The 27500-nt window shown below is 40.9% G+C and overlaps 1 protein-coding gene across 1 annotated transcript in view; it reads right to left on the reverse strand.

The window, feature by feature from the left end:
* supt5h (SPT5 homolog, DSIF elongation factor subunit) overlaps positions 1 to 27500 on the reverse strand; it is a 76075-nt gene that overhangs the window by 20453 nt on the left and 28122 nt on the right. Inside the window, exons 17-25 of the mRNA XM_028573853.1 lie at positions 26712 to 26867; positions 23560 to 23706; positions 20911 to 21057; positions 15041 to 15166; positions 10924 to 11012; positions 7496 to 7608; positions 5581 to 5683; positions 4525 to 4652; positions 1276 to 1381 (exon numbers count right to left, since the gene is read on the reverse strand). Coding sequence (XP_028429654.1) covers positions 1276 to 1381; positions 4525 to 4652; positions 5581 to 5683; positions 7496 to 7608; positions 10924 to 11012; positions 15041 to 15166; positions 20911 to 21057; positions 23560 to 23706; positions 26712 to 26867 — 1115 coding nt within the window. The remainder of the gene's footprint in view (positions 1 to 1275; positions 1382 to 4524; positions 4653 to 5580; positions 5684 to 7495; positions 7609 to 10923; positions 11013 to 15040; positions 15167 to 20910; positions 21058 to 23559; positions 23707 to 26711; positions 26868 to 27500) is intronic.

Here is a 27500-nt window from a genome sequence, read left to right on the forward strand (position 1 = left end):
GGTTTCAATATTAAGGGCTGCGTAATATTAGTTCGAATGTCATTATTTTTTTTTAAATATTCGAATGATATTCGAATATCGAAGTTCGGAGTCGAAGCCCTAACAGCGAGGGCTCGTTTCTTTTTGTCGAGGTCGGTAACTCTTGTCCAACCCTCGTATGGCCTGGCTTCATCAAACTTAAGGTGGAACTTTCTAACTAGCTGCCATCTTAGAACCATCCTCCGCTACCAATGTTACTCGTTTAATCAGTTATTAAACTCTTATTAAGTATACAGCTAGCTAGAACACACATGTCTGCCATCTTCCATGCACTAACTGCTCCCCAAGGGAGCCCACGCATGCGTTAACACACACACACACACACACACACACACACACACAAAACAAACAAACCTTCTGCCGTAGTGACCAGTGTACAGGGGAAACAACATGTTAACACATGCGCGTCTGTGTGTCTGTGCATGTATGTGTTCAAGTGTCTGTGTGTCATGTTTGAGTGTGTGTGCACGTGTCTGTGTGTGTCTCTGCGTGCATGCATGTGTGTCTGTGTGTGTGCGCGTGTCTGTCTGTGTGTGTGTGTTTGTGTGTCTGTGCTTGTGTCTGTGTGTGTCTGTGTGCATGCGTGTGTGTGTGTGTGTCTCTGTGTGCATGCGTGTGTGTGTGTGTGTGTGTGTCTGTGCATATGTAAAATAACGTGGGAAATTACATGTTAACACATGCATGTGTGTTTGTCTGTGCATGTATGTGTTTATGTGTCTGTGTGTGTGTGTGTGCCAGTGTTTGTGTGTGTCTCTGCGTGCATGTGTCTGTGCGTTTGTGTGCGTGCGTGTCTGTCTCTGCGTGTATCTGTGCATGTGTCTGTGTGTGTCTCTGCCTGTGTTTGTGTGCATGCATGCATCCGTGTGTGTGTGTGTGTGTGTCTGTGCATGTATGTGTTCATGTGTCTGTGTGTGTGTGCGCGTGTTTGAGTGTGTGTGCGCGTGTCAGTATTTGTGTCTCTGCGTGCATGTGTGTGTGTCTCTGTGTGCATGTGTGTGTGTCTCTGCATGCATGTGTGTCTGTGTATGCGTGTGTGTCTCTGCATGCATGCGTGTGTGTGTGTCTCTGCATGCGTGTCTGTATGCGTGTGTGTCTCTGCATGCATGCGTGTGTGTGTGTCTCGGTGTGTCTCTGTGTGTGCATGCGTGTGTGTCTATTTGTGTGCGTGTGTGTGTGTGTGTGTGTGTGTCTGTGTGTGTGCGTGTGTGTGTGTCTGTGTGTGCATGTGTGTGTTACCTGGAAGGTGTGTTGGGGTTGCTGGGGTCCCAGGCTCCACTCTGACCTGGCGTCCTGCTCCCATCATGCAGTGGGGTCTGCGAGCCGTAGTGAGGCGTACGGCTTCCTGCTGCGGCAAACAAAAATCAAACCATGACAATTATTTCCAGTCACGTGGGAGAGATATGGAGATCGGGTTTTTAAAAATCACCAAATATTTGTATCGATTTCGGCCTTAAAAATCCTTTAAAATCGGTCGGGCTCTAAAGTCTGGCGAGGTTGGTGACTCGAGTCCGTTATAGAGTGTGGTCTAGACCTACTCTATGGGTAAAGTGTCTCGAGATAACTTTTGTTATGATTTGATACTATAAATAAAATTGAATTGTTGGGTGTGTCCCGCAGAATGAGGTGACTAGAGTCTCTCAAAATCTGACGAAAATCTTTTAAACTGACCTTTATTGATCTGAAATGAAGACAGATTCAGCAACTATTTACTGTCTATCTATAACTAACTATCTATTTCTCTCTTAAAATGTTTTCAGAAACACGTTTCGGTGAACTAGAGCTGGGCAATATATCGATATTATATCGATATCGTGATACGACACTAGGTATCGTCTTAGATTTTGGATATCGTAATATCCTGATATGACATAAGTGAGCTGCGTTACAGTGAAGTTATTGACGTGAAGTCATTTTCTGAACTTACCAGACTGTTGTAACTGTTCTATTATTTACCTTTCCCCCCACTTAGTCGTTATATCCACATTACTGATGATTATTTATCGAAAATCTCATTGTGTGAAGATATTTTGTGAAAGCACCAATAGTCAACACTACAATATCATTGCGGTATCGATATCTGGTCAAAAAATTTCGTGATATTTGATTTTCTCTCCATATCGCCCAGCCCCTAATTTCTTGTCCAATACGAGATATCGTATTCTGAACGAGCCGCCACGACAGTCTGGCTTTGAATTTCCCGGAGAAAACAAACCACATGTGACGCGTTCGTCCAATCAGCTGCCCTCGCCATTAATATCACCTCGCCACTAATATCACCTCGCCACTAATATCACCTCGCCACTAATATCACCTCGCCACCACTAATATCCTGCAGCATTAATATCACCTGGCCACTAATATCACCTACGCCACTAATATCACCTCGCTATTAATATCACCCCTGTACTAGTATCACCTGTCACTAATATCCCCCTAGCCACTAATATCACCTCGCCATTAATATCACCCCTCGCCACTAATATCACCTCGCCACTAATATCACCTAGCCATTAATATCACCTAAGCCATTGGTATCACCTAGCCATTAGTATCGCACTCGCCACTATTATCATCTTGCCACTAATACCTAAGCCATTGGTATCACCTGCGCCACTAATATCATCTTGCCACTAATGTCATCTTGCCGCTAATATCATATAAGCCACTAATGTCTTTTCAGCCACTAATATCCTTATAAGCCACTAATATCACCTGTCATTAATATCATAAGCCGTTGGTATCCACTAAGCCATTGGTATCACCTCGCCACTAATATCACCTGTATAATATCACCTATAAGCCACTAATATCCACCTAGCCACTAATATCTTTCGCCATTAATATCACACCAATATTAATATCACCTATACTAATGTACCTAGCCACTAATATCACCGCCATTAATATCTTTTCATCATTAATTATCACCTGCATTAGTATCACCTGCATCATTAGTATCCTACCATACTTTCAATATCATCTTGCCACTAATATCACCTAAGCCATTAGTATCCACCTCGCCATTATCTTGCCACTAATATCTTATAAGCCATTAATGTCATCCCATTAATATCCATTTAGTATCACCTCAAGCCATTAATATCACCTAAGCCACCTGGTATCACCTGGGTGGCCATTCTATATATCCCTTGCCACTAATATCACCTGCTGCACTAATCACCTAATATCACCTGGCCATTAGTATCACCTCGCCACTAATATCACCTCGCCATTAGTATCACTTGGTTCATTAGTATCACCTAATATCGCATACTCCACTAATATCACCTGGCCATTAGTATCACCTCGCCACTAATATCACCTCGCCATTAGTATCACTTCACCATTAGTATCACCTAATATCACCTCTCCACTAATATCACCTCGCCACTAATATCACCTCGCCACTAATATCACCTCACCATTAGTATCACCTAATATCACCTCGCCATTAATATCACCTCGCCACTAATATCACCTCGCCACTAATATCACCTCGCCACTAATAATATCCTTATAAGCCATTATTATCCGCAACATACTAATATCACCTGTGCCACTAATATCCTTATAAGCCACTAATATCACCTGTCATTAGGTATCCCTCTCCACTATATCACCTCTCCCGCCACTAATATCCTCACCACTAATGTCACCTAATATCACCTAATTAATCACTCACCATTAATATCACCTAATATAATATCACCTAAGCCACCTAATATCACCTACGCCACTAATATCACCTTGCCACTAATATCACCACCAAGCCACTAATATCACCTGCCACCATTAATATCACCTTGCCACCCTAATATCACCTCTCCACTAATATCACCTCGCCACTAATATCACCATCGGTGGTATCCCTAATATCACCTCTCCACTAATAACACCTAAGCCACTAATATCACCTGCTCGCACCTATAAATATCAGTATCTCCTAATGTCACCTGCCACTAATATCTTTTCGCCACTAATATAACCTGCGCCACTAATATCACCTGCAATATCACCGCCACTAATATCACCTCGCCACTAATATCACCTCTCCGCCATTAATAACACCTCGCCACTAATATCACCTGGCCATTAGTATCACCTCGCCACTAATATCACCTCGCCACTAATATCACCTCGCCATTAATATCACCTCGCCATTAGTATCACCTCGCCATTAATATCACCTCGCCACTAATAACACCTCGCCATTAATATCACCTGTGTGTGTGTGTGTGTGTGTGTCTGTCGGTTGGAGCTCCTCTCGGTGTCAGTATGCAGAGAGAAAAGATAAGCTTGCGCTTACGCGTTCAAGACACTTTTGGAACTGAAATTTGGCACCGAAAGATAAAGAATTTTTCAAAACTCATAGGATTGGAGTATTTTTTCTCTCTCGATACCATAAAAGTATCGGCGTTCGGTACCCAGTTCCTACTCGGCTCTGATGGAAACTCCCGAGATGCAGATGACTCAGACGTCTCTTACCTTCGTGGATCGGTGTCTGAGAGCCATACATGGGCGTTCTGGAGCCCGTACCGTACATGGGCGTCTGGGAGCCGTACATGGGAGTACGCCCGTGGGTGGAGGTCATTCCACTGTGTCTCTTCGCTCCCCTGGAGACAAGGACGAGATTAACGTAGGGTTAGTAATAGAGATGGTCCGATACCAGTATCGGCTCCAAAACTGCCTAAAACGCCGGTATCGGGAAGTACTGGAGTTTACGCACCGACAGTTTATACATCAAATCACATCGATACAGGGATAGTAGTATACAGCTGTTATACATCATATCACATCCATACAGATGGTAGTATACAGCTGTTATACATCATATCACATCCATACAGATGGTAGTATACAGCTGTTATACATCATATCACATCCATACAGAGATAGTAGTATACAGCTGTTATACATCATATCACATCCATACAGGGATAGTAGTATACAGCTGTTATACATCATATCACATCCATACAGAGATAGTAGTATACAGCTGTTATACATCATATCACATCCATACAGGGATAGTAGTATACAGCTGTTATACATCATATCACATCCATACAGAGATAGTAGTATACAGCTGTTATACATCATATCACATCCATACAGAGATAGTAGTATACAGCTGTTATACATCATATCACATCTATACAGAGATAGTAGTATACAGCTGTTATACATCATATCACATCATACAGATGGTAGTATACAGCTGTTATACATCATATCACATCATACAGATGGTAGTATACAGCTGTATTTTTAACGTGACGAAGCGTGTTCCAGGCAAAATAGAATAGGACAAGATGTTTATATGTCGTTTAGACACAAATACATATTAATAAATGACATTTTGATGTTTGAAAGTCTCGAGGTTTTGACATAAATGCAGATATAGTCATTTAAAAAAAGTCTTCTGACTTGAAAAAATCTATTTTCAGTACAGAAGGAAATATCCTGGAGCCTATTTTGCCGTCAATACTGCCGACGTTGTTTTTACTGTAATCAGATCAGGATATATTTATGAGTACTTACATGGTAGTTAAGCGCTGTCTGTCTACAGAGATGGTCTGACAGGTGGAGTGCAGCTCTACTCTGGCTGTAGACTCCGTTGCGTCCTTCACCACACCAATGTAACCTGGGAAATGTAGGCAGACAAATCAGTACCATTAAAAACAGACTTTTAGCATGTATAGACACAGCATATTTTAACATGTAAATGGGTGATTTAAAGATTTATTCCAATCAAACCATAGGGGTGATTATATAAGAGACTTCAGATACAGTATTAGGGGACCACTAAGGTCTATATAAAAGAGACTTCAGATACAGTATTAGGGGGAGACTTCAGATACAGTATTAGGGGACCACTAAGGTCTATATAAAAGAGACTTCAGATACAGTATTAGGGGACCACTAAGGTCTATATAAAAGAGACTTCAGATACAGTATTAGGGGACCACTAAGGTCTATATAAAAGAGACTTCAGATACAGTATTAGAGGACCACTAAGGTCTATATAAAAGAGACTTCAGATACAGTATTAGGGGACCACTAAGGTCTATATAAAAGAGACTTCAGATACAGTATTAGGGGACCACTAAGGTCTATATAAAAGAGACTTCAGATACAGTATTAGGGGACCACTAAGGTCTATATAAAAGAGACTTCAGATACAGTATTAGGGGGACCACTAAGGTCTATATAAAAGAGACTTCAGATACAGTATTAGGGGGACCACTAAGGTCTATATAAAAGAGACTTCAGATACAGTATTAGGGGACCACTAAGGTCTATATAAAAGAGACTTCAGATACAGTATTAGGGGACCACTAAGGTCTATATAAAAGAGACTTCAGATACAGTATTAGGGGACCACTAAGGTCTATATAAAAGAGACTTCAGATACAGTATTAGGGACCACTAAGGTCTATATAAAAGAGACTTCAGATACAGTATTAGGGGACCACTAAGGTCTATATAAAAGAGACTTCAGATACAGTATTAGGGGACCACTAAGGTCTATATAAAAGAGACTTCAGATACAGTATTAGGGGACCACTAAGGTCTATATAAAAGAGACTTCAGATACAGTATTAGGGGACCACTAAGGTCTATATAAAAGAGACTTCAGATACAGTATTAGGGGACCACTAAGGTCTATATAAAAGAGACTTCAGATACAGTATTAGGGGACCACTAAGGTCTATATAAAAGAGACTTCAGATACAGTATTAGGGACCACTAAGGTCTATATAAAAGAGACTTCAGATACAGTATTAGGGGACCACTAAGGTCTATATAAAAGAGACTTCAGATACAGTATTAGGGGACCACTAAGGTCTATATAAAAGAGACTTCAGATACAGTATCAGGGGACCATTAAGGTCTATATAAAAGAGACTTCAGATACAGTATTAGGGGACCACTAAGGTCTATATAAAAGAGACTTCAGATACAGTATTAGGGGACCACTAAGGTCTATATAAAAGAGACTTCAGATACAGTATTAGGGGACCACTAAGGTCTATATAAAAGAGACTTCAGATACAGTATTAGGGGACCACTAAGGTCTATATAAAAGAGACTTCAGATACAGTATTAGGGACCACTAAGGTCTATATAAAAGAGACTTCAGATACAGTATTAGGGGACCACTAAGGTCTATATAAAAAGAGACTTCAGATACAGTATTAGGGGACCACTAAGGTCTATATAAAAGAGACTTCAGATACAGTATCAGGGGACCACTAAGGTCTATATAAAAGAGACTTCAGATACAGTATTAGGGGACCACTAAGGTCTATATAAAAGCATCCAAAGAGCACCATGTCATGGGACCTTTAATACTGGACCAATGTCCAATATTCTTGTTCCAATCAGTCCCTTACATGCAGAAACATGGGGAAAAGTTACCCTTTAAATTACACAACAGGTTTCCTGGTCATACCTTTGTAAGGACCCTGCGAGATGCGAACTGTCTGACCAATCAGCTCGTTGTCTCTGCGACCTCTGCCGCGGCCCATTCCTCCTCCTCCTCCTCCTCCTCCTCCTCCTCCTCCCCTCCTCCTCCTCTCTGTGGAGAACCTGCAGGGCAACAAACAGTGTTTATACAAAGACAAAGAGTGATTTAAGTGTTAACACCTGGCTGGGGTTCTCTGCTAAAGAAATAAAAATAATCTTTCCACAGAAGTGCCTTCTCAGAGTGTCCCCGTTGTTTAAATGGCCGTGGCTTCGGATTTACTTTGAGTGACTTTTGGCCGAGTCGGTGTTTATCCAGCTGGTGGCAAATAGAGACCCTTGTATTTAGGCGGCGAGAAGATTGATTAAGATCACAAAGCTGCAGTGGCGAAAACTTTAAAAAAAAAAAAAAAAATAAGTAAGAAATTGAGTGCTGTGCTGAATGTTCTGAGCGCTTATTTCAGTCATTTATGACCAGGGGTAGGGCTGTGCAATTAATCAAAATGAAATCGTGATTATGATTTTGGCTCCCAATGATCACAAAAAAAAACAGAATAATCGAGAAAAACTATTATTTAGCTTGTTACGTTTTGCAAGTAAACTGAAAAAAATAAAGTTTAAATAGGGGAAAGTATTTAAGGCAAAGTTCAAAGTTGTGTTTTTTTTTTTTTTAAACAGATGATTTATTTAACTTTTCCCACTGGTTTTTTTTAAGTTCAATAACTGCAACATCTTTCCAGAAGTCAACGAGTAATCGTGTTAAATTATCGTGATTTCAATATTGATCGAAATAATCATGATTATATTTTTTTCCATAAATCGAGCAGGCCTCGACAAGGGCTGGGTCACTTTCGTTACCGGTACACAGATTGTTATCGTGGAGCAGGGTTTCGGTACCCAACCCTAGTGGCAAGAGACTTTCACCCAGGACATGCGTGGGTGTTAATCCAAACCACAACCTTTTCTTTTCTTTTCCAACTTAACCAGTCCTTTCGATGCCAAAACGTAGCTTTCGTTGCAGCTTGACGCCCACTTTTTCTTGCCTAAACTTAACCGTAATCTACGGCGAAATGACCAGCTGCTCACAGTGCTCTGTATCCAGCTCTCTGTCACCTGTCCCTTTCCTTCCTTCCTTCCTTCCTGTCTCTTTCCTTTCTCTCCAATCAGTTGTGTATCTAATGGTCTAATCATCTCAGCTGGACTTGTAGGCTGTTATATTGTTGGCTAATTTTATTCATAATAAAACATCAGATTTCAGTGTTTCCTTTAGGATTTGTTTTAGCAGTGGGGGCAGTTCCAAACACCCCCCCCCCATGATAATGACACTTTGCTGCAACACAAAAAAATATATTTATTCACCTCTATTCACACACACATTGAGGCATATTTTCAGTTGTGATTGAACTGTATTTTTTGAGTTACTATATAGGCCAACTGTGATCTTGACATTTAGGCTAAGCATTCTGTAGCAAATAACAATAAACCCACTATTAATTACATTATTTTAATAACAATAAACCCACTATTAATTACATTATCTTAATAACAATAAACCCACTATTGGTTACATTATCTGAAATGTGAAATGTAGCGGAAGTAGAAGTAGAAAGTGGCCTGAAAAAGAAAAGACTACAAGTAAAGTACAAGTAGCTCAACATCTGGACTTAAAGTACAGTACTGGAGTAAATGTACTTTAGTAACATTCCACCGCTGAATGTAACAGCTTGTATTTTGAAGAAAAAATAAAATAATATTTCCACAGAAGTCCCGTCTCAAGGATCACTGGTGCTAAGAAAATGTGTGGCTTCTGATTTATTTGGAGTGACTGTTGGCCGAGTCGGTGTTTATCCAGCTGGCAACGCTTCACCAAAGAAAGACCCTTGTATTTAGACGGGCTGAGAAGATCGATTAACTTCAGTTCAGGATAAGTTCAAGTTGCTGAATGTTCTGGGCCGCTGTTTGGCGATTATTTCAGTCAGTTATAACCAGGGCTGGGTCACTTTCGTTACCGGTACACAGATTTTTATGATTTCTGATGCCAATTCCTAAACCAATTCTTGAAAAGCAATAGTAGGGGAAACACTGGGTACCGATTAGGGCTGTCCTCGACTAAAGAAATTCTTAGTCGACTAACACTTGTAGGATTTTGTCGACTAATAGATTAGTTGATTTAATTGACAGAGCTGTGCGCTTTGAGAGGTGGTTAAGACTAGAAAAGCACAATATAAATGTAGTTAATTAACCATCTGTAAAACTGAGTTTCTCCACAATTAATCCTGCAAAAGCACCACTTTAAATCTTGTGTTTACCATAAATGTGCTCAGAAGTTTCTTGGAAATAAGTAATTAAGCATGAATAAGCATAAAAAATGACTAATCGACTAAAGAAATCTTAGTCGACTAAGACCAAAACTACCCCCCCCCGATACCAATTTTATAAAACCCACACAAAATAAATAATGGCACATATCCTTTTATTTATTTTTCAGCTCCTACTACGTCTCTGTGCTTAACGTAGAGTTGTTCCTAACGTCAGACAGCCAATCAGCATCATTACTAGATCTAGGTAGTAGAAGCATGCCGCGTGCTGATTGGCTCACAGACTCTGATGAGATTTACTCCTCAGGTATTGAATAATTAATTTATTAATTAAGTGACAGGTACCATAAGATTTTCTTCTTCCTGTTCCTTTTTTTCATTCATGCATGTTATGAATGAATGAATAAAGTATTTACAGTGCCTCAACTAAAAATTGAACATTATAATAACAAGGCACTTTTCGATACTTCTGAGGCAATTCGGTCGGTTGTATTCGGTACCCAGCCCTAGTTATGGCATTAAAATCAACTCCATCATACTTGCAGTCCAGATCCATTTGTTAAAGCCTCTTTCAGTAGTTTGTAAAGTAACTAACTATATGTAACTTCCTGTAGAGATTCAAACATCACTGTTTTCCATCCATCAGTGATGAGATTTCATTTTAATTTTTTATTCTACATTATCGTATTTGACTTCACCTTTGCCGAATTATATTCATATGGAGTCTTACACATTTGATTGTGTATTTTCAAGGCATGCTGTTTCTGCCTTCCCTGCCCTACCTGTAAAGCACTTTGGGTCAACTTTTGTTTAAATGCGCTATATCTATCTATATCTATATTCCTCATCTGCTACCAATTTGTATGATATTTTTAACTGTGTCTCTATGTCTTGTGTAAAGCACTTTGAATCGCATTGCTGCTGAATTGTGCTATACAAATAAAATTGCCTTGCCTATATAGATTAAATGACTGGACTTGACTTGAGATTGGGAAGTGTTTTTTGGATGCTGGTATGAAACCCGAGCAGCCGGACAAAGGTCTCGTGTCTCCTCCTCCCCCCCCTCCTCCCCCACCTTTATGCAATAACTTCTTGACACTCACTTCCTCCTCCGTGGTGCATGGGACTGCTGATGCGAGGGCTCATCGGAGCAAATCCTCCCACGGTGAAGTTGGTCACATCTCGGGGCTGAAATGAGGAGAAAAATATAGTAAAGAAATAACGCACGACAGGAAACAGGTTTGACTTTAAAAAAAAAAAAAAAAAAAAGGATGTGTACATCGAGATTCAAGGTGCTTTATTTTTCACGTGCTCAACAGTAACAAGCGTCAATCTAAAGCCTCGGGGCAGCTCTGAAAAATGCTCAGAAAAAACAAAAAAAAAACTAAAAACGCACACAAGTAAAAGCAATATCTGAATCCGAGACTGAATCGTATTCGCCGGAGCTTTCAGATGTCCACGCTCCTGTTAAAGCACTGAGGTCGTCCAATCATGACACTCAAAAATCTTGGATACCCTAGTCTCGCAATCCTCCACAGCGCCGCGGAGGAAGGTGTGGCAAGTCCACACAGGGTGGGAGAGAAACGTGCTCTGGTTTAATTTAATTGGCATTTCTTTAAACCAATCTTAAATCGTCTTGGGGAGGGGCTAAGGCAAAATAGTCTCAGGAAGGAACTTGTTTTGGTGGAACATGTGTACGTTCGAGAGTAGTTTTAGTCGTGCAACAGAAAACTCAGATTGGACAGATAGTCTAGCTAGCTGTCTGGATTTACCCTGCAGAGATCTGAGGACACACAGTACCGGCCAAAAGTCTTGTCACACCTTCTCATTCAATGCGTTTCCTTTTTATTTTCATGACTATTTACATTGTAGATTCTCACTGAAGGCATCAAAACTATGAATGAACACATATGGAATTATGTACTTAACAAAAAAGTGTGAAATAACTGAAAACATGTCTTATATTTTAGATTCCTCAAAGTAGCCACCCTTTGCTTTTTTTGATAACTCTGCAAACCCTTGGTGTTCTCTCAATGAGCTTCATGAGGTAGTCACCTGAAATGGTTTTACCTTCACAGGTGTGCCTTGTCAGGGTTAATTAGTGGAATTTATTCCCTTATTAATAAAAAAGCAAAGGGTGGCTACTTTGAAGAATCTAAAATATAAGACATGTTTTCAGTTATTTCACACTTTTTTGTTAAGTACATAATTCCATATGTGTTCATTCATAGTTTGATGCCTTCAGTGAGAATCTACAATGGAAATAGTCATGAAAATAAAAAGGAAACGCATTGAATGAGAAGGTGTGACAAGACTTTTGGCCTGTACTGTACCTGCAAATTCAGAAGGTCTGAAAAAAGTGACCTATCATTCAGTTTCCTCTAAAGTCCATTTTCGGAGCATCAGAGAGAAGAGGAGGCCTTGAAGTGGCACCTAAATAAGGCACCGATATCCGAGTCGCTGTTCGGTCCGGTAGATAACTGCCATTAAGGCACCGGCTTAATTAGCACCGTTCTCGGACCCCCCCCCCAAAATAAAAACTCTCTAGAACGCAAACACAGAGACAGAGGAAGGACACGGGACATCCGGCCGAAAACTTAAAACGGTGGGGGAAAAAAGCGGAAAGATGTCAAATTAACGACAAAGTGACGAACGTTCAATATGGCGGCAAAAGTGAGGAAAAACATGTTGGGGGGAAAAAAGCAACCAAAAAAAATAAATAAATAAATAAAAAGCTGTTCCAAAGATGTTGATACGAGAACCTTAAAAGGTGCATTAGGTAAGTCTTATGAAACTAACTTTCCTTCACATTTGCTGAAACTGACCCTATGTTCCAGTAGAACTACACGAATTATGTAATATAAAAAAAATTATTAATAAAAAAATCCAGCTCCTCTGGCACCACCTACAGCCTGTAGTGCGATTGGCTAAATTCCACCGCTCCCGGTTGATTTTCTCCAATCAGGGCCACTGGGGGGCGGGGTCTATCTACCTGTCAATCACTGCTCAGGCACATACACGCATATATAGCGTTGTCCCCTCCCCCTTCCTACGCGCACGAGCTGCAGAAAAGTGGTGAATTTTGGAGAGGCTTTTCAGAGGTGGTGTGAGCTGCAGGATTTTAAAGATCTGAAGAACGATGCAGACGAGGCCACATTTCTTCTCGACAGGTAACGTAATGACCATGAATGATTTATCTTTCACTTGGTTATTAGTAGTCAAAAGTCCACAAAGCTACGTTGGTGAGGATGATAGTAACGTTTGCACACGTGGTCTGTCTGATATGATGCTGAAATGGCTAACGGTAGCCTGCTAGTTAGCATCGTTTTACTGTTGGTGAGTAAAGTTAACCTTGTGTTAGTGTTTAGTTATTGAAAATGTTGTCTGCCTGGCATGCTTATGGGCATTTCTGTCAAACTCCCTTAGTGTGGGAGGGGCTTAGGAGACGGTTTGGGCTTCAGCAGAAAGGGGGGAGGGACTGAGAAGTTGTCGATGTTCAAATTTGTTAGCAAAGTCCTGGATCTTCTTTACCTACAGCAGTTTTAAGACGAACGGTAGTCAGAAGGTTTTTTAATAGTTTTGAATACAGACAAACTTTTGGCTACACGCTGAAAATGTTTAGAATAAAATCTGGATGGTGCATCAAGGCAGGCCTGCGTGGTTCTTTAATCATCGTCCCCCGAAAGAGGTAATATAAGGTCGATAAAGGCGACAACTACATCGAAAAACCCGGACCGGTGACATGTGCTAACAGCAGCTCTGGGGAGCTTATTCCCCGGAGTCCTTGCGTTTATCGCCCAGCAGTTTTCCTTGGATTAGGGTGGCACCAAAACCACGTGTCAAACTCAAGGCCCGAGGGCCAAATCCGGCCCCTCGCAGGTTATGATCCGGTCCGCATATCAATTTAGGTTGACTATACATTTTTGGCCCAACTACTTTTTGTCACTTTTGCCGAAATTTTAGCAATTTGTTCTGACGTTTTAGTAATTTCTTTCTGACGTTTTTGGGCACTTCTTTTCTATGACGGCTGAGGAACTTTCTCCTGACTTCTTTAGGACTTTATGTCGACCAAACTGTAAGTGAGAAGACTATATGACCCATGCAATAATACAGTCAAATATATTTTACTTTTTCAATTAAATAAAAGCCTATTAATAAACTAAACATGTCTGGCCCTTGATGTTGTTATTTTCCAGTATGGTTCTGCAGTGTCCTGCTACACCCAGCTATGCCTTGCTACACCCTTCTACGTCCTGTTGCACACCATAAAACTACTACAACTACTCTTTCTAATCACGGTTCCATTATCTTTATTGTGACTATTATCGTCACTGTTCATCACACCCCCAACCGGCACCGTCAGACTCCTCCTACTTTCTCCCTAAAAGAAGTTTTTTCTCTCCACCGTCGCACTAAATATTTGCTCTTAGGGGGGAATTATCGGAATTGTTGGTCTTTGTAAATCATAGTGTGGTCTAGACCTACTCTATCTGTAAAGTGTCCTGAGCAGTGATGCCACGTAACGCGTTACTATTAACGAGTAATCTAACGCGTTACTATTTCCAAACCAGTAATCAGATTAAAGTTACTTATCCAAGTCACTGTGCGTTACTATTTGTCATTTTCCTTAGTAAAAAGGAGAGAGATGGAAATACACTCACTATTTAGAGTTTGTGTCAGCTAAAGACGGCAGTATTAAGGTTGGTTGTACACTCTGTGCTGGTGGCGACTACGTCACATTTGAAGAACCATTTGGAGTCGCAGCGCTGCAGTCAAACTTACAGAGCAGAGAGGAGGAGGCCCCCCACCACCCAAAACAACTAAAGCTGGACTTCGGTGCAAAACCAGTAAGTGGGGGAGAGTTGAAGAAGTTGTTGGGGCAGTAGGCCTATGTTGTAGAGGAAATGCTGCCCTTAAACAAGGCTGACTGGCTCTCTTTCGTGCCATAATAAACCAGATCCTACTACTGGCCACGCTGAGCTGCCTCACAGTAAACCGGTTGTCATGGTTATGTTGAGGCTGTGGGGGTGTTGTCGGCAGCTGCGGCATGTAACTAATAAAGTAACTTGTAATCTAACTTTCTTACTTTTAAAATCAAGTAATCTGTAAAGAAACTAAGTTACTTTTTCAAAGCAACTGTGGCAACACTGGTCCTGAGATAACTCTTGTTATGATTTGATACTATAAATAAAAATGTAAGTGAATGTGCCACCGACCTTGGATCCACCGGCTAACACCAGGTGTCGGGTCTTGCAGACGAACATGCCTCCGTTCTCCACCAGCTTCTTACAGTGGAGGAAGGCGAAGCCTCGGAACAGGTGGCGGATCTCCCCTTCGCGGCCCTGCGGGGGGGAACAAACACTTCGTGGTTAACATGCTTAGAGGTCGACCGATTTTACCGATGCCGATGGCTAGGTTGGGCCGTATTTGCAGATAACCGATTAATCGACCGATAGTATTTAGACTTCATACTGGATAAAAACAAACATGACCCTCCCAAGTAAAACAGTGCTGAACTTTATTATGAAAATAAAAAAAAACTGTATTGAACCATGAAAACATGCTAAATGAAATAAATATAAATATTGAAGTCAATAACAGACCTTCATTCAAACTGAAACAAAAAGTAATAAATAAATAAAAACAGTTAAACTGTCGGTTTAGAGCGGTAACAGACGATCTCTGACCTGGAGGTGATCTATCTTTCCCACTATATACTCTCTGTTCTCGCTTGGATGCCCATATAAGGCGTAATGTGTGACGGACCTGCCTTCCCATTGGTTAAAAAAAACATAAACAAAGGCATCATGGGAGATTCCCTTGTCGGTAGCACCTACTGTCTATGGGTAGCACGGAGTTAGCGGCAGAAATGACCAAAAACGTGATGAATTATGGACATCAGGTGGATAAATCTTGGATTTAACAGTTTGGATTTAATGCTCAAGAACCCCGAAAAAAGGCCCAAGTTCCAGACTGGATAGAAGATCACCTGTAAAGGCTAGAAGAGCTATTGTAATGCATGATGTAAAGGCTAGAAAGAGCCTCTAGAGGCCAGCAGACCCTTCTCAGCTCTTGCGTACCGTGTAATGAATGACAGCGCGCACTTCTCAGCCTCTCCAGCAACGGGAAAAACTATCGGTATGGATTTCTGCCGATAACGATAGTTCCACCAATCAACTATCGATGCCGGCAAAACCGATTAATCGGTTCGCCTCAAGTCTCCAGAGGCTGGTTTTAGAACGTAAGATATACGTCTTGGTATGGATTTCTGCCGATAACGATAGATCCACCTAGATAGATCGGTACCTCTGAACATGCTTACTCTGAACAACTCTGCACAACTCTGCACACCGCGCGTCTGCAAGATGCAAATTTGAAATTTGAAAATTTGGCTCATTAACAATTATGTCTGCCAACATTAAAAGCCGAGCCTATCGCGCTGTATTATATATTTTATATACTGTAGTTTTTTTTTAACTTGTTTTAATGTGTGTTTTAATATTGTAACAGGTACTGTGTACCTTAGGTATTTTACAGTGTTGTTTATATTGTAGTTATCAATTCGCCATAGACTTGTAAATGTTTCCTCATGTTTGTATTTTATTGCTTCTTTTACATCTTGGCCCCCAGGGGACTACAGACGAAAAATTGTCTTTTGGCTAATTCTGGCTTTTTTTTTTTTTTTTTAACCATGTTTGTTCATGTGTTTTATGAAATTGCTCTGGTATACAGTAACATTGTTGAATATCACGATATAACTTGCGATAAATAAAACTGATATTAACGTGTTCTCAGTTTTCTGCAGCTTTCAGCTAAAATACAACAAACTGCTTGTTGAATTTGAAACATGAAAGGAAATCATTTCCAACTTTTCTGTTCAGTTCAAGTTCATCGGCATATGCATATTAGTACCACATCAATGAAATACAATGTGCCTTAGCGCTCTCTCAGCACCAGTCAATAATAACAATTTGAAAAACATAAATAGCATTAAAAACATTATAGAATATCCAAACACAATACACATACCGTATTTTCCGGACTAAAAGTCGCACTTTTTTTCCTACTTTGGCTGGTCCTGTGACTTAATAGTCATGTGCGACTTATATATCTAAATATATATAATTTAACATGTTTTTACATGTTAATTCATACTGAAAACATTACCGTCTACAGCCTCGAGAGGGCGCTCTAGGCTTGAGACAACTAGAACGCTCCTCCTAAAGACAACTGAGAAAGAAAAGAGACAAACTGCAGGTAGTAAAATATGCAGCCCCGAAAACGGTAATCGAGCAGCAGAAAGAGAGTTTGAAATGAGAGAAACTTATGAGGGAGACTGGCGAAAAGGTGACTCTTACTGCAATGAAGAAAACAAAGAAAGCTAATTGGCTAATCGTGGGCTGAAAGCTAGATGGCCAGAGGAGGAGGAAGGAGTCGGGAGGGGCTCGTTCACGGTGCAGCTACGTCTCCACGCCTTTTAATACCTCCGTGCTCCACGCCCTGCTAGCTGGTTGTTCTGGTGCTATTGTATAGTTCAATAACTGTTAATGTGTTACGTTAACATACCGGACACCTACCGTATTCAGCGGATTGTTCTGTGTGCTATTGCGTAGTTGAATAACTCTTGTATTTATAATCTAAATAAATGCGACTTATAGTCCGGTGCGACTTATATATGTTTTTTTTCCTCTTCATGACGCATTTTTTGACAGATGCGACTTATACTCCGGAGCGACTTATAGTCCGAAAAATACGGTAAGTGACTGAGTTCAGACCACAGCCCTCCTTCCTGTTGTGCCGTCGTTCAATAACCTTATTACCTGGGGGGTAAAAACTAGCCTTAAAAACGTGTTGTGCGCGTTTTTAATGCTCGGCAAGCGTCTCCCTGATGGAAGGAGGGAGAAGAGATTGTGTATTGTTTTATTTAACAAATTTAGCATTGAATTGAATATAAAAAGGCAGCACTAAAAAAAAAAAAAAAAAAAAAAAAAAAAAAAAAAAGAAAGCTACATTTTGAAGGGCAGTTTTCTGCCGATATCGTCTTTGAACTAACACACTAAATCTCAGAGTGTCTATCGCGATTTATTGTGCCAGTTGGTATCGTGATGTTGATATAAAAACATCAGTGAAAAGTTTAGGACAGAGACGAAGTTTAGTTTGTGTTATGGAAGAGATGTCGTTTATTCGTCACCGTGTTCAAAAAAAAAAAAAAAAAAAAAAAAAAGGTGTAAATGTCCATATTTTAAAGCTGTAGTGCGTAGTTTCTGTCGCCCCCCATGAGGACTTCTAAGTAATGACAACAAAACTGTCAGCGCGCCCTCATGATACAAGCCTTCGTGATCACGCAGCTAGCTGCTAGTAGCCAAGGAGGAGACGGGATTAACAACAACATGATGGCCTCTCCAGAAGAGGTCATTATCTTCTTGAGTTTTTGAGCGGGAAAGTCTCCGGATGCCACAATCTTCTGAACGTAGCCCCACGGAGAGATCCAGAGAGAGTTGTGTGGAGCGGAGAGTCTTCATTAGCTTTCTAGCAGCTCATTTGGCAACGGCTTGAATGTAACTGGCGCTCATTAATATCAAAAAGTTACACACTGAAGCTTGAATTCCCCACGTTTGATTTTGTGTGAACATCCAGACGGGAGAAAGACTGAGACTGAGTTTTATGACCTCACACCAAACGATGGAGCCCCCCAGACTCTAGCAAGACTTACATTTCAAGGATTTCATTCAGATATTGTGGAATTGCTTGAAAAAGCCGTTTGCTGTCAGGTCGGCATTACACCAAAACGATGTAAAGACTTAGAGTTAAAATAGTCTTTTCTTCTCTGAAGTCTGTGGAGCAGGCGGCAGTTTTCCATCTGCTAGCATTCAAAACAAAGATAAGATGGCGACACAAAACAAAATACAAAGTGTGTGTCACCAGGCGCGTTCTCAATGAGCTGCACATGTGTTTTTTTTTTTGAGGGGATTTGCCGGGAAACAAAGAGAAGCCTTAATGAAACAAATCTGAACAACATCTGCGGTACAGAACCGAACCAGCGGCCCACGCACACAGACTTCAGGCGTCGGAAACGCGACAGCATCGATGCCACAATCTTCTGAACATAGTCGCACTGAGAAACACTAATCGGACGCAAAGACGGACGTAACCGATGCGGGCTATTTACAAACAGGGCGCACTTGGGTAAAATCGCAGATTGTCCTCCACGTGAGTGAGAAGAGACAAGTTGGGCTTTCAATACGCGTTCGTGGGAGGGTCGTGGGGAAAGTGGGAGTTCCACCCAAAAAGGTGGGAGGAAAAGCGCAAAGTGTGCCTAATTATATAGATAGATAGATAGATAGATAGATAGATAGATAGATAGATAGATAGATAGATAGATAGATAGATAGATAGATAGATATAGATAGATATAGATAGATATATAGAGATATAGATAGATATATATATATATAGATATAGAGATATAGAGATATATAGAGATATAGAGATATAGATATAGAGATATAGATATAAAGAGATATAGATATAGAGAGATATAGATATATAGAGATATAGAGAAATAGATATAGAGATCTCTCTCTCTCTATATATATATATATATATATATATATATATATATATATATATATATATATCGTGGTATTTACAAAGACTGTCAGTAAGAGCGCGTCTCTATTCTGCGGGGGAAATTCTCCGCCTCTTAAAAGCAGGTCTGAACCAGCCGCAGTCGAGTTTCCTCGTAGACCTTTATGCCGCTGGTGAAATGGCAACAGTAATTTGAGCGAGACGAAAGACATAGGCGAGGCTGAACATGTTTTTAACACGAGAATCACACTTTGTCAGTGAACACAACGTCATTTAGCGTTACAGATCGAGCAGCCGTGCAATATTAGAGTTACAGGAAGAAATCAAAGCTGACATTGAATCACCCACTCAGCTGTTAAACTCCTCGCTACGTTACAGATATATCGGCATCAGGATCATTTCAAACAGTCATAGCATCAGCAGTGGGAATATCGCAGTCTGCACTCAGCCGTATCGTAGCACAAGTACCGCTTCACCACAGCGCAATCTACGGTGTAGTGGGCGGAGAAAGACGCTGATTGGCTGATGGGTGTCAGGTTTGATAAATACTACGCAAAATGTGGAAGCATAGCGTGCGCTATTACCGAACTCGCATAAACAGACGCAGCGCAAACTGCGCCAGTGTTAGTAAATCAGGCCCTGAGAGAGCTGTGTGGAGCGGAGAGTCTTCATTAGCTTTGGAGCAGCTCATTTGGCAACTGCTTGAATGTAACTGACTTTACGCACTAAAGCTTTAAAGGGGTGATAGAAAGCAAAACCGATTTTACCCTGTCGTTGTTGAAAAGTAACAGTTTGGAGGGTAACTAGGATATACATAGAGCCTCAAAATCCCATTGATACCTCTTTCCTCTGCGGAGCCCCGGTGGTCCAGTAACCCGGAAACGCTGACTTCCCCCTGGGTATGGAGCGCAGAAATGTTTGATGCTTTTTTTTCGTGCGAGAACAGAGAGTATATAGTGGGAAAGATAGATCACCTCCAGGTCAGAGATCGTCTGTTACCGCTCTAAACCGACAGTTTTACTGTTTTTATTTGTTATTTATTACTTTTTGTTTCAGTCGGTTATTGACTTCAATATTTATATTTATTTCATTTAGCATGTTTTCATGGTTCAATACAGTTTCTTTTTATTTTTATAATAAAGTTCAGCGACATTTTACTTGGGAGTGTCATGTTTGTTTTTATCCAGTATGAATTCTAAATACTATCGGGTCGATTAATCGGTTATCTGCAAATACGGCCCAACCTAGCTATCGGTATCGGTAAAAACTACTATCGGTCGACCTCTACTGGAGACTCGACCAGCTGAGTTGCAGCGAGACCATCGGCTGGTTCAGACTGCCCCTCGGGGACATATAAAAGTTATCTGAAGTGAACGGAGACTTTTCTCTGAGACTTTGTGAAACGGTTTCATCTCGTAGTGAATCCTCGGTCTGAAATGGGGCTTAACGTCAACGCGGAGGACATTTAGCTGCAGAAAGGAAGCGGACTCGTCCTTACCGAGTGCGGCCCGTCGATGACTTTGACGATGTCTTTGACGTGGATGTTGTTCTGCTCCGAGTCCAGCGCCACGGCGAAGCGGTTGTCCTTCCGGCGGTTCACCGCCTGGTGCCGGACAGTCATCACCTTCCCGTGCATGTTCAGCACCTGAGAAAATCATTCAAAACCAAAACAGAATCTTAAATTCTCCCCATATATATACTGTATATACACACACACACAAGTCCGACACACCTCACCAAATTTGCAGTTAGCCATCAATTTTCGTAAAACATCCCATATTTCAGCTTTGAGTTAATTTCTTGCATAAAAAAAAAAAAAGTCTCAGAAGTGAATTTAGTAACGAAACATTACAGTGTCTGGAATATGAGACCTGCTGCCTCGTCTCCAATGTCTGTGTAAGTGGTTCGCTCAACCAATCAGCGCGCAGCTCATTTAAATATTCACGGGCATACCGTATTTGGAAGAAAAGCTCTCGTTCCAAAATAGGGCCAAAACACAAGGATGCATAAAAGGTCAATAAAATAACAACTGGGCCATTTTCAGCCCAACCGATGTTACATACCCTATTATATCTTAAATTCCACACACACACACACACACACACACACACACACACACACACACACACACACACACACACACACACACACACACACACACACACACACACACACACACACACACACACACACACACACACACACACACACACACTAAATGGTTGCTACAATTATAAAAAAGGACTGTATGTGGCCAGACATGACTGCCTGGTTGATCTGGTTGCAAAAGGACTTGCAAAAGATAAACTACGGACATGATAACAAGATCTACAAGCACAGCACTGTAAAACCCAACTGGTTTCACCATAACACAGCTGGCAGGGACTACGTCAAAAACATTCCCAACACTCCTGACATTGTAATTGTAAATGAGGCTAAGAAATCTGTATGTATCTTTGAGCTAGGCTGCTGCTGTTTTGATCTGTACAGTATATGGACATTTGATACTATTCCAAACTATTGAAATATCAACCACTGGTAGAGGTCATTCACCAACTTGGATACGATAAGTGTAAACTAATAACCCTGGTATTTGGAGGTCTGGGACATGTCCATAAGAATGTGGTCAGGGGAGAGGCAGCTGGGGGGGCTGCAAAGAAAAGGAGGCAAAAAGCAAATTTTTTTCTCCGTTTCAGCCGTCATAGTATCAGCCATGCAGATATGGAGATGCTCTGTTTATCCTTAATAAGCTGAGTATTATAAATGGAAAGAGCTGTACAACTATGTGAGCCATAGAGACCTGTCACTAGGGCTGCTCGATTATGGGGAGAGAAAAAAAAAAAAAAAAAAAAATCACGATTATTTCGGTCAATATTGAAATCACGATAATTTGACACGATTACTCGTTGACTTCTGGAAAGATGCTGCAATTATTGAACTTAAAAAACAGTGTAAAAAAGTTACATCTGTGAAATTTGCATTAATGCTTGACCTATTTAAACTTTATTTTTTTCATTTAGAACACAGAGGAAATAAGAGTTTACCTGCAAAAATAACGTCGACTAACACTTTTTTTTGGTCGACTAATCGATTAGTTGATTTAATTGACCGAGCTGTGCGCTTTGAGAGGTGGTTAAGACTAGAAAAGCACAATATAAATGTAGTTAATTAACCATCTGTAAAACTGAGTTTCTCCACAATTAATCCTGCAAAAGCACCACTTTAAATCTTGTGTTTACCATAAATGTGCTCAGAAGTTTCTTGGAAATAAGTAATTAAACATGAATAAGCATAAAAAATGACTAATCGACTAAAGAAGCATGGATTAAAGAAATCTTAGTCGACTAAGACCAAAACTAACGATTAGTCAACTAATCGACTAAGAGGTGGCAGCCCTATATCGTTGGGAGCCGAGATCATGATCACATTTTTATTAGGGCTGCCACCTCTTAGTCGATTAGTCGACTAATCGGTCATTTATGTCTTAGTCGACTAAGATTTCTTTAGTCGATTAGTCATTTTTTATGCTTATTCATGTTTAATTACTTATTTCCAAGAAACTTCTGAGCACATTTATGGTAAACACAAGATTTAAAGTGGTGCTTTTGCAGGATTAATTGTGGAGAAACTCAGTTTTACAGATGGTTAATTAACTACATTTATATTGTGCTTTTCTAGTCTTAACCACCTCTCAAAGAGCACAGCTCTGTCAATTAAATCAACTAATTGATTAGTCGACAAAAAAGTGTTAGTCGACTAAGAATTTCTTTAGTCGAGGACAGCCCTACAACGATCAATCACAAAAACAGAAAAATCGAGAAAAATAATTATTTAGCTCGTTACGTTTTGCAGGTAAACTCTTATTTCCTCTTTGTGTTCTGAATGGAAAAAAATAAAGTTTAAATAGGAAAAGTATTAAGTCAAATTTCACAGACGTAACTTTTGTCCACTGTTTTTTAAGTTTAAGTGTTAGTCGACTAAGAATTTCTTTAGTCGAGGACAGCCCTAGTTTTGATTAATTGCACAGCCCTACCCCGGTCACCTCGTCAATGACCCCTCCCAGAGAGGATTTGGATCTTGTGTGTTTTCTCGCGATGCCTTTTAGATCCAAGTGAAAGCATTTTAAGTGTGCGGTGCAGACTATTACCTGGAAGGTCTCCCTCTCCAGTCGGACGATGACGCCGACGGTCTGGGGGTCCAGCTGGACCAGCTCGCCCCACTCGTGCTGCCCGCCGGCATCCACGCCGGAGGCCGTCTCCGAGCACAGCTGCAGGTCCCGGGGTAACACCTTCAACTGCAGGCACACACGCACACACACACACACACACACACACACACACACACAGACACATCATGCAGAGACAGACACACACACAGACACACACACAGACAGACAGACACATCATGCAGAGACAGACACACACACAGACACACACACAGACAGACAGACACATCATGCAGAGACAGCGACACACACACACACAGACAGACACATACAGACACACACACACACACAGACAGACAGACACATCATGCAGAGACAGACACACACACACACACACACACACAGAGACACATACAGACACACACACAGACAGACAGACACATCATGCAGAGACACACACACACACACACACACATCATGCAGAGACAGACACACACACGCAGCGCATGCACGCACACACAAGGAGACACACACACACACACCAAGACAGACACGAACACACACAGAGACACACAAACATGCATACGGAGACAGACACGCACACACACAGAGACACACACACACACACACACACACACACACACACACACACACACAGAGAGACAGACACAAACACACATACGGAGACAGACACGCACACACACACAGAGACACGCAAACACAAACACACACACACACACACAGAGACAGACACAAACACACATACGGAGACAGACACGCACACACACAGAGACACGCAAACACAAACACACACACACACACAGAGACAGACACAAACACACATACGGAGACAGACACGCACACACACACAGACACGTAAACACAAACACACACACACACAGACAGACACAAACACACATACGGAGACAGACACGCACACACACAGAGAGACACGCACACACACACACACACACACACACACACACACACACACACACACACACACACAGAGACAGACACAAACACAAACACGATTATTAAATGAATACATCATGTGAATAAGCGATAGGGTTTTTGGTCCGGTTTGTTTTGCAAATTAGCGAAACAGCAGAACAACCATTTGTTAATGCCGTCTGTATTTTGGGTGTTAGCCCAAACAAACGTTTCATTCCGTGCAACAATTAGCTTTATCTTTCATCATTAGCCAGATCAACATTTCCGCCAAACAGCGGTTGTTGCAGCTGCACGAGGACAGAAACGAGCAGTGAGAACTGGAGAGAGAAGAAAATAAATAAATGATAGATGGGTTGTGGGACAGAAGTAAAAATAGAAACGTTGGGAGAGCAGCAGAGTCAGTGAGTCTATGGCACCATTATTATTTGATTTCTAACATATTATGTGGTTTGATGGTGGGTTGTTTTTTCTGGATCTTTCCGTTCATATTGACGTCAGCTAAAATAAAAAAATAAAATAAAAAGCTGACAGAGACAAATTTGAAGTACTGTACAAGTTTCCACGAGAAAAAAATTGTGGGAGAGACAAAAGCTGGGGCCGACATCGAGCATTAAAGTTCCCATATTATGGAAGAAGAAAAGAAAAAAAAAAAAAAAAAAAATCGCTTTTTCTGGGATTTTGGGTGTTATTTTGTGTCTCTGGTGCTCCCACACGCATACAAACGTTGACAAATAATCCATCCGTGGTGTTCTGAGTGAGATACGGTTTCTGAATGTGTTCCTGCCTTCAGTCTCCGGGTGAGCTGGTCAAAATCTGCACGGCTTTCTACGTCACTAGCCGAAACGAGCTGGCTAACCACAACCGTTAGCTCGCAGCGTTAGCATGCTATCTCGTTCTCAATAGCAAAGCACTGCTACAACACACACAAGTTCACCCTAATCTCCAAAAGAACTACTCACATGTGCTCCCTGGTTTAGAAGAAGTCTCCCAGCTGATCCTGCCTTGTAACTGACCGAAGTCGGAGAAACAGCCTTTCTTTTACTGTCTCTGGAGCTAGCATGAGCTACGATCTGAGCTACTGAGCATGTGCGAGTGCAATCAAAGATAGTACAGGAGAAGAAGATGTCTCACTCTGTAGCTAAAACAGAGAGCTCAACACACATGTGTTGGTCAGTCTGTCTGCTTGACTATCCCCGTTTTGCAGCAATACAATTGAAGTGAGATGAACAGACAAAGAAATGTATCTTTTCAGATAAAACAGATGTCAACATTTTCCTTTGGGGACATCATTTGAAATTGGGGAAAAATTTGAAGTTGGAAAAAAGGTAAATACATTGCAATATATCACAGAATATTGCAATATGTTTTAAAATCGCAAGAATATCGTATCGTGACATAAGTATCGGGATTATATCGTATCGTGAGGCCTCTGGTGATTCCCACCTAGGGCCGGGCGAAATGAACCAAAAGTCATATCCCGATATATTTTGGCTGAATATCGATATACGATATATATCCCGATATTTTTTTTACGCAAAGTGAGAGCAGTTCAGTCAAAGTCAAAGCCAAATATGACATGTCACAAGTAGTTTCATACAAACCGGCTATTTCAGTGAACAGTTGCAAAATCAAATGAATAAATAATAAACAGGTTTTTTCACCTGGTTCATGATTAAATGCTCAGCTGTTCAAATAACAATATAATGTAAACATAAATACTGTATAACAACAGGAGTACCTTTTTTTTCTTTTTTTTTTTTTTTTTAAATCAAAGCTCCATAAGGTGCACATTTAAATAAAAAAAATATCTTAAATAAAAAGCCTATAAAATAAAAGAGGCCAATCCAAAAGGAGTCAGTCTGGTAAGTTCAGAAAAGTCCATCACTTCACTGTAATGCAGCTTTTAAAACCAGGAAAAGACACTTAGGTCATATCACGATATTACGATATCCAAAATCTAAGACAATATCTAGTCTCATCTCACGATATATCGATATAATATCGATATATCGCCCAGCCCTATTCCCACCCCAAATGTGCAGTGCAACAAAAATATGGTGTTTTTATTGAAAATTAAACCATGTAAACCTATTCTGGTACAACCTCTAAAATACAAATGATGAACCTGAAAAGGAGCGTAATATGGGCGCTTTAAATGACCAGCGGAGCGTAGCGGCTACCTCGTGCATGGTGAGGTCGGAGAAGAGGATGACGAAGTTCTCTTCCACGCGGACGATGAGGCCAGTGTCGCCTTCGTAGCGCCCGGCGATCACCTTCACGTGGTCGCCCATCCGGAAATACTTCCTCAACTCGTGAGCCGGGAACTCCAGCGGATCCTGGGAGGAAAAACAAACACGTACAGAATATCAGCTTTAAACCAATCACAGGGAGGACATTTCACAAGGGCTGTAGGGCTGCCCCCTCTTAGTCGATTAGTCGACTAATCGGTCATTTTTGGTCTTAGTCGACTAAGATTTCTTTAGTCGATAAGTCATATTTTAATGCTTATTCAAGCTTAATTACTCATTTCCAAGAAACTTAAGAATAGGGTTGGGCATCGAGAACCGATTCCTAAATCGGAATAGTTTCAAAAATTACGATTCCTAATCGGAATAGTTTCTGTATTGGTATCGTTTTGGAATCGTTTTGGAGGATTTGGTTTCAAATCCGACCATCGCTTCCCAATTTAACATGCGCAAGTTTGGGTTTCCGTAGCGACCAGGCGCTTGTTGTGTTGCAGCCTTGGAGCGCAGTAAGCGGCGCTCTAGCGTGGCTTCATTTTACGTTGAAAAAGCTGTAAAACTGCAAACCACCGTTGAATCAAAATAAAACTTTCCTCTTTATTTGTGAAATAAGCATGTGACCCGTTTCAACTCCACCACTCAAAGAATTGATGAGAACCGGAATCGAAAGGAAGAATCAGAATCGTTAAAATCCAAACGATGCACAACCCTACTTCTGAGCACATT

The sequence above is a fragment of the Perca flavescens genome, chromosome 3, assembly GCF_004354835.1.
Source record: "Perca flavescens isolate YP-PL-M2 chromosome 3, PFLA_1.0, whole genome shotgun sequence".
Lineage (NCBI taxonomy): Eukaryota > Metazoa > Chordata > Actinopteri > Perciformes > Percidae > Perca > Perca flavescens.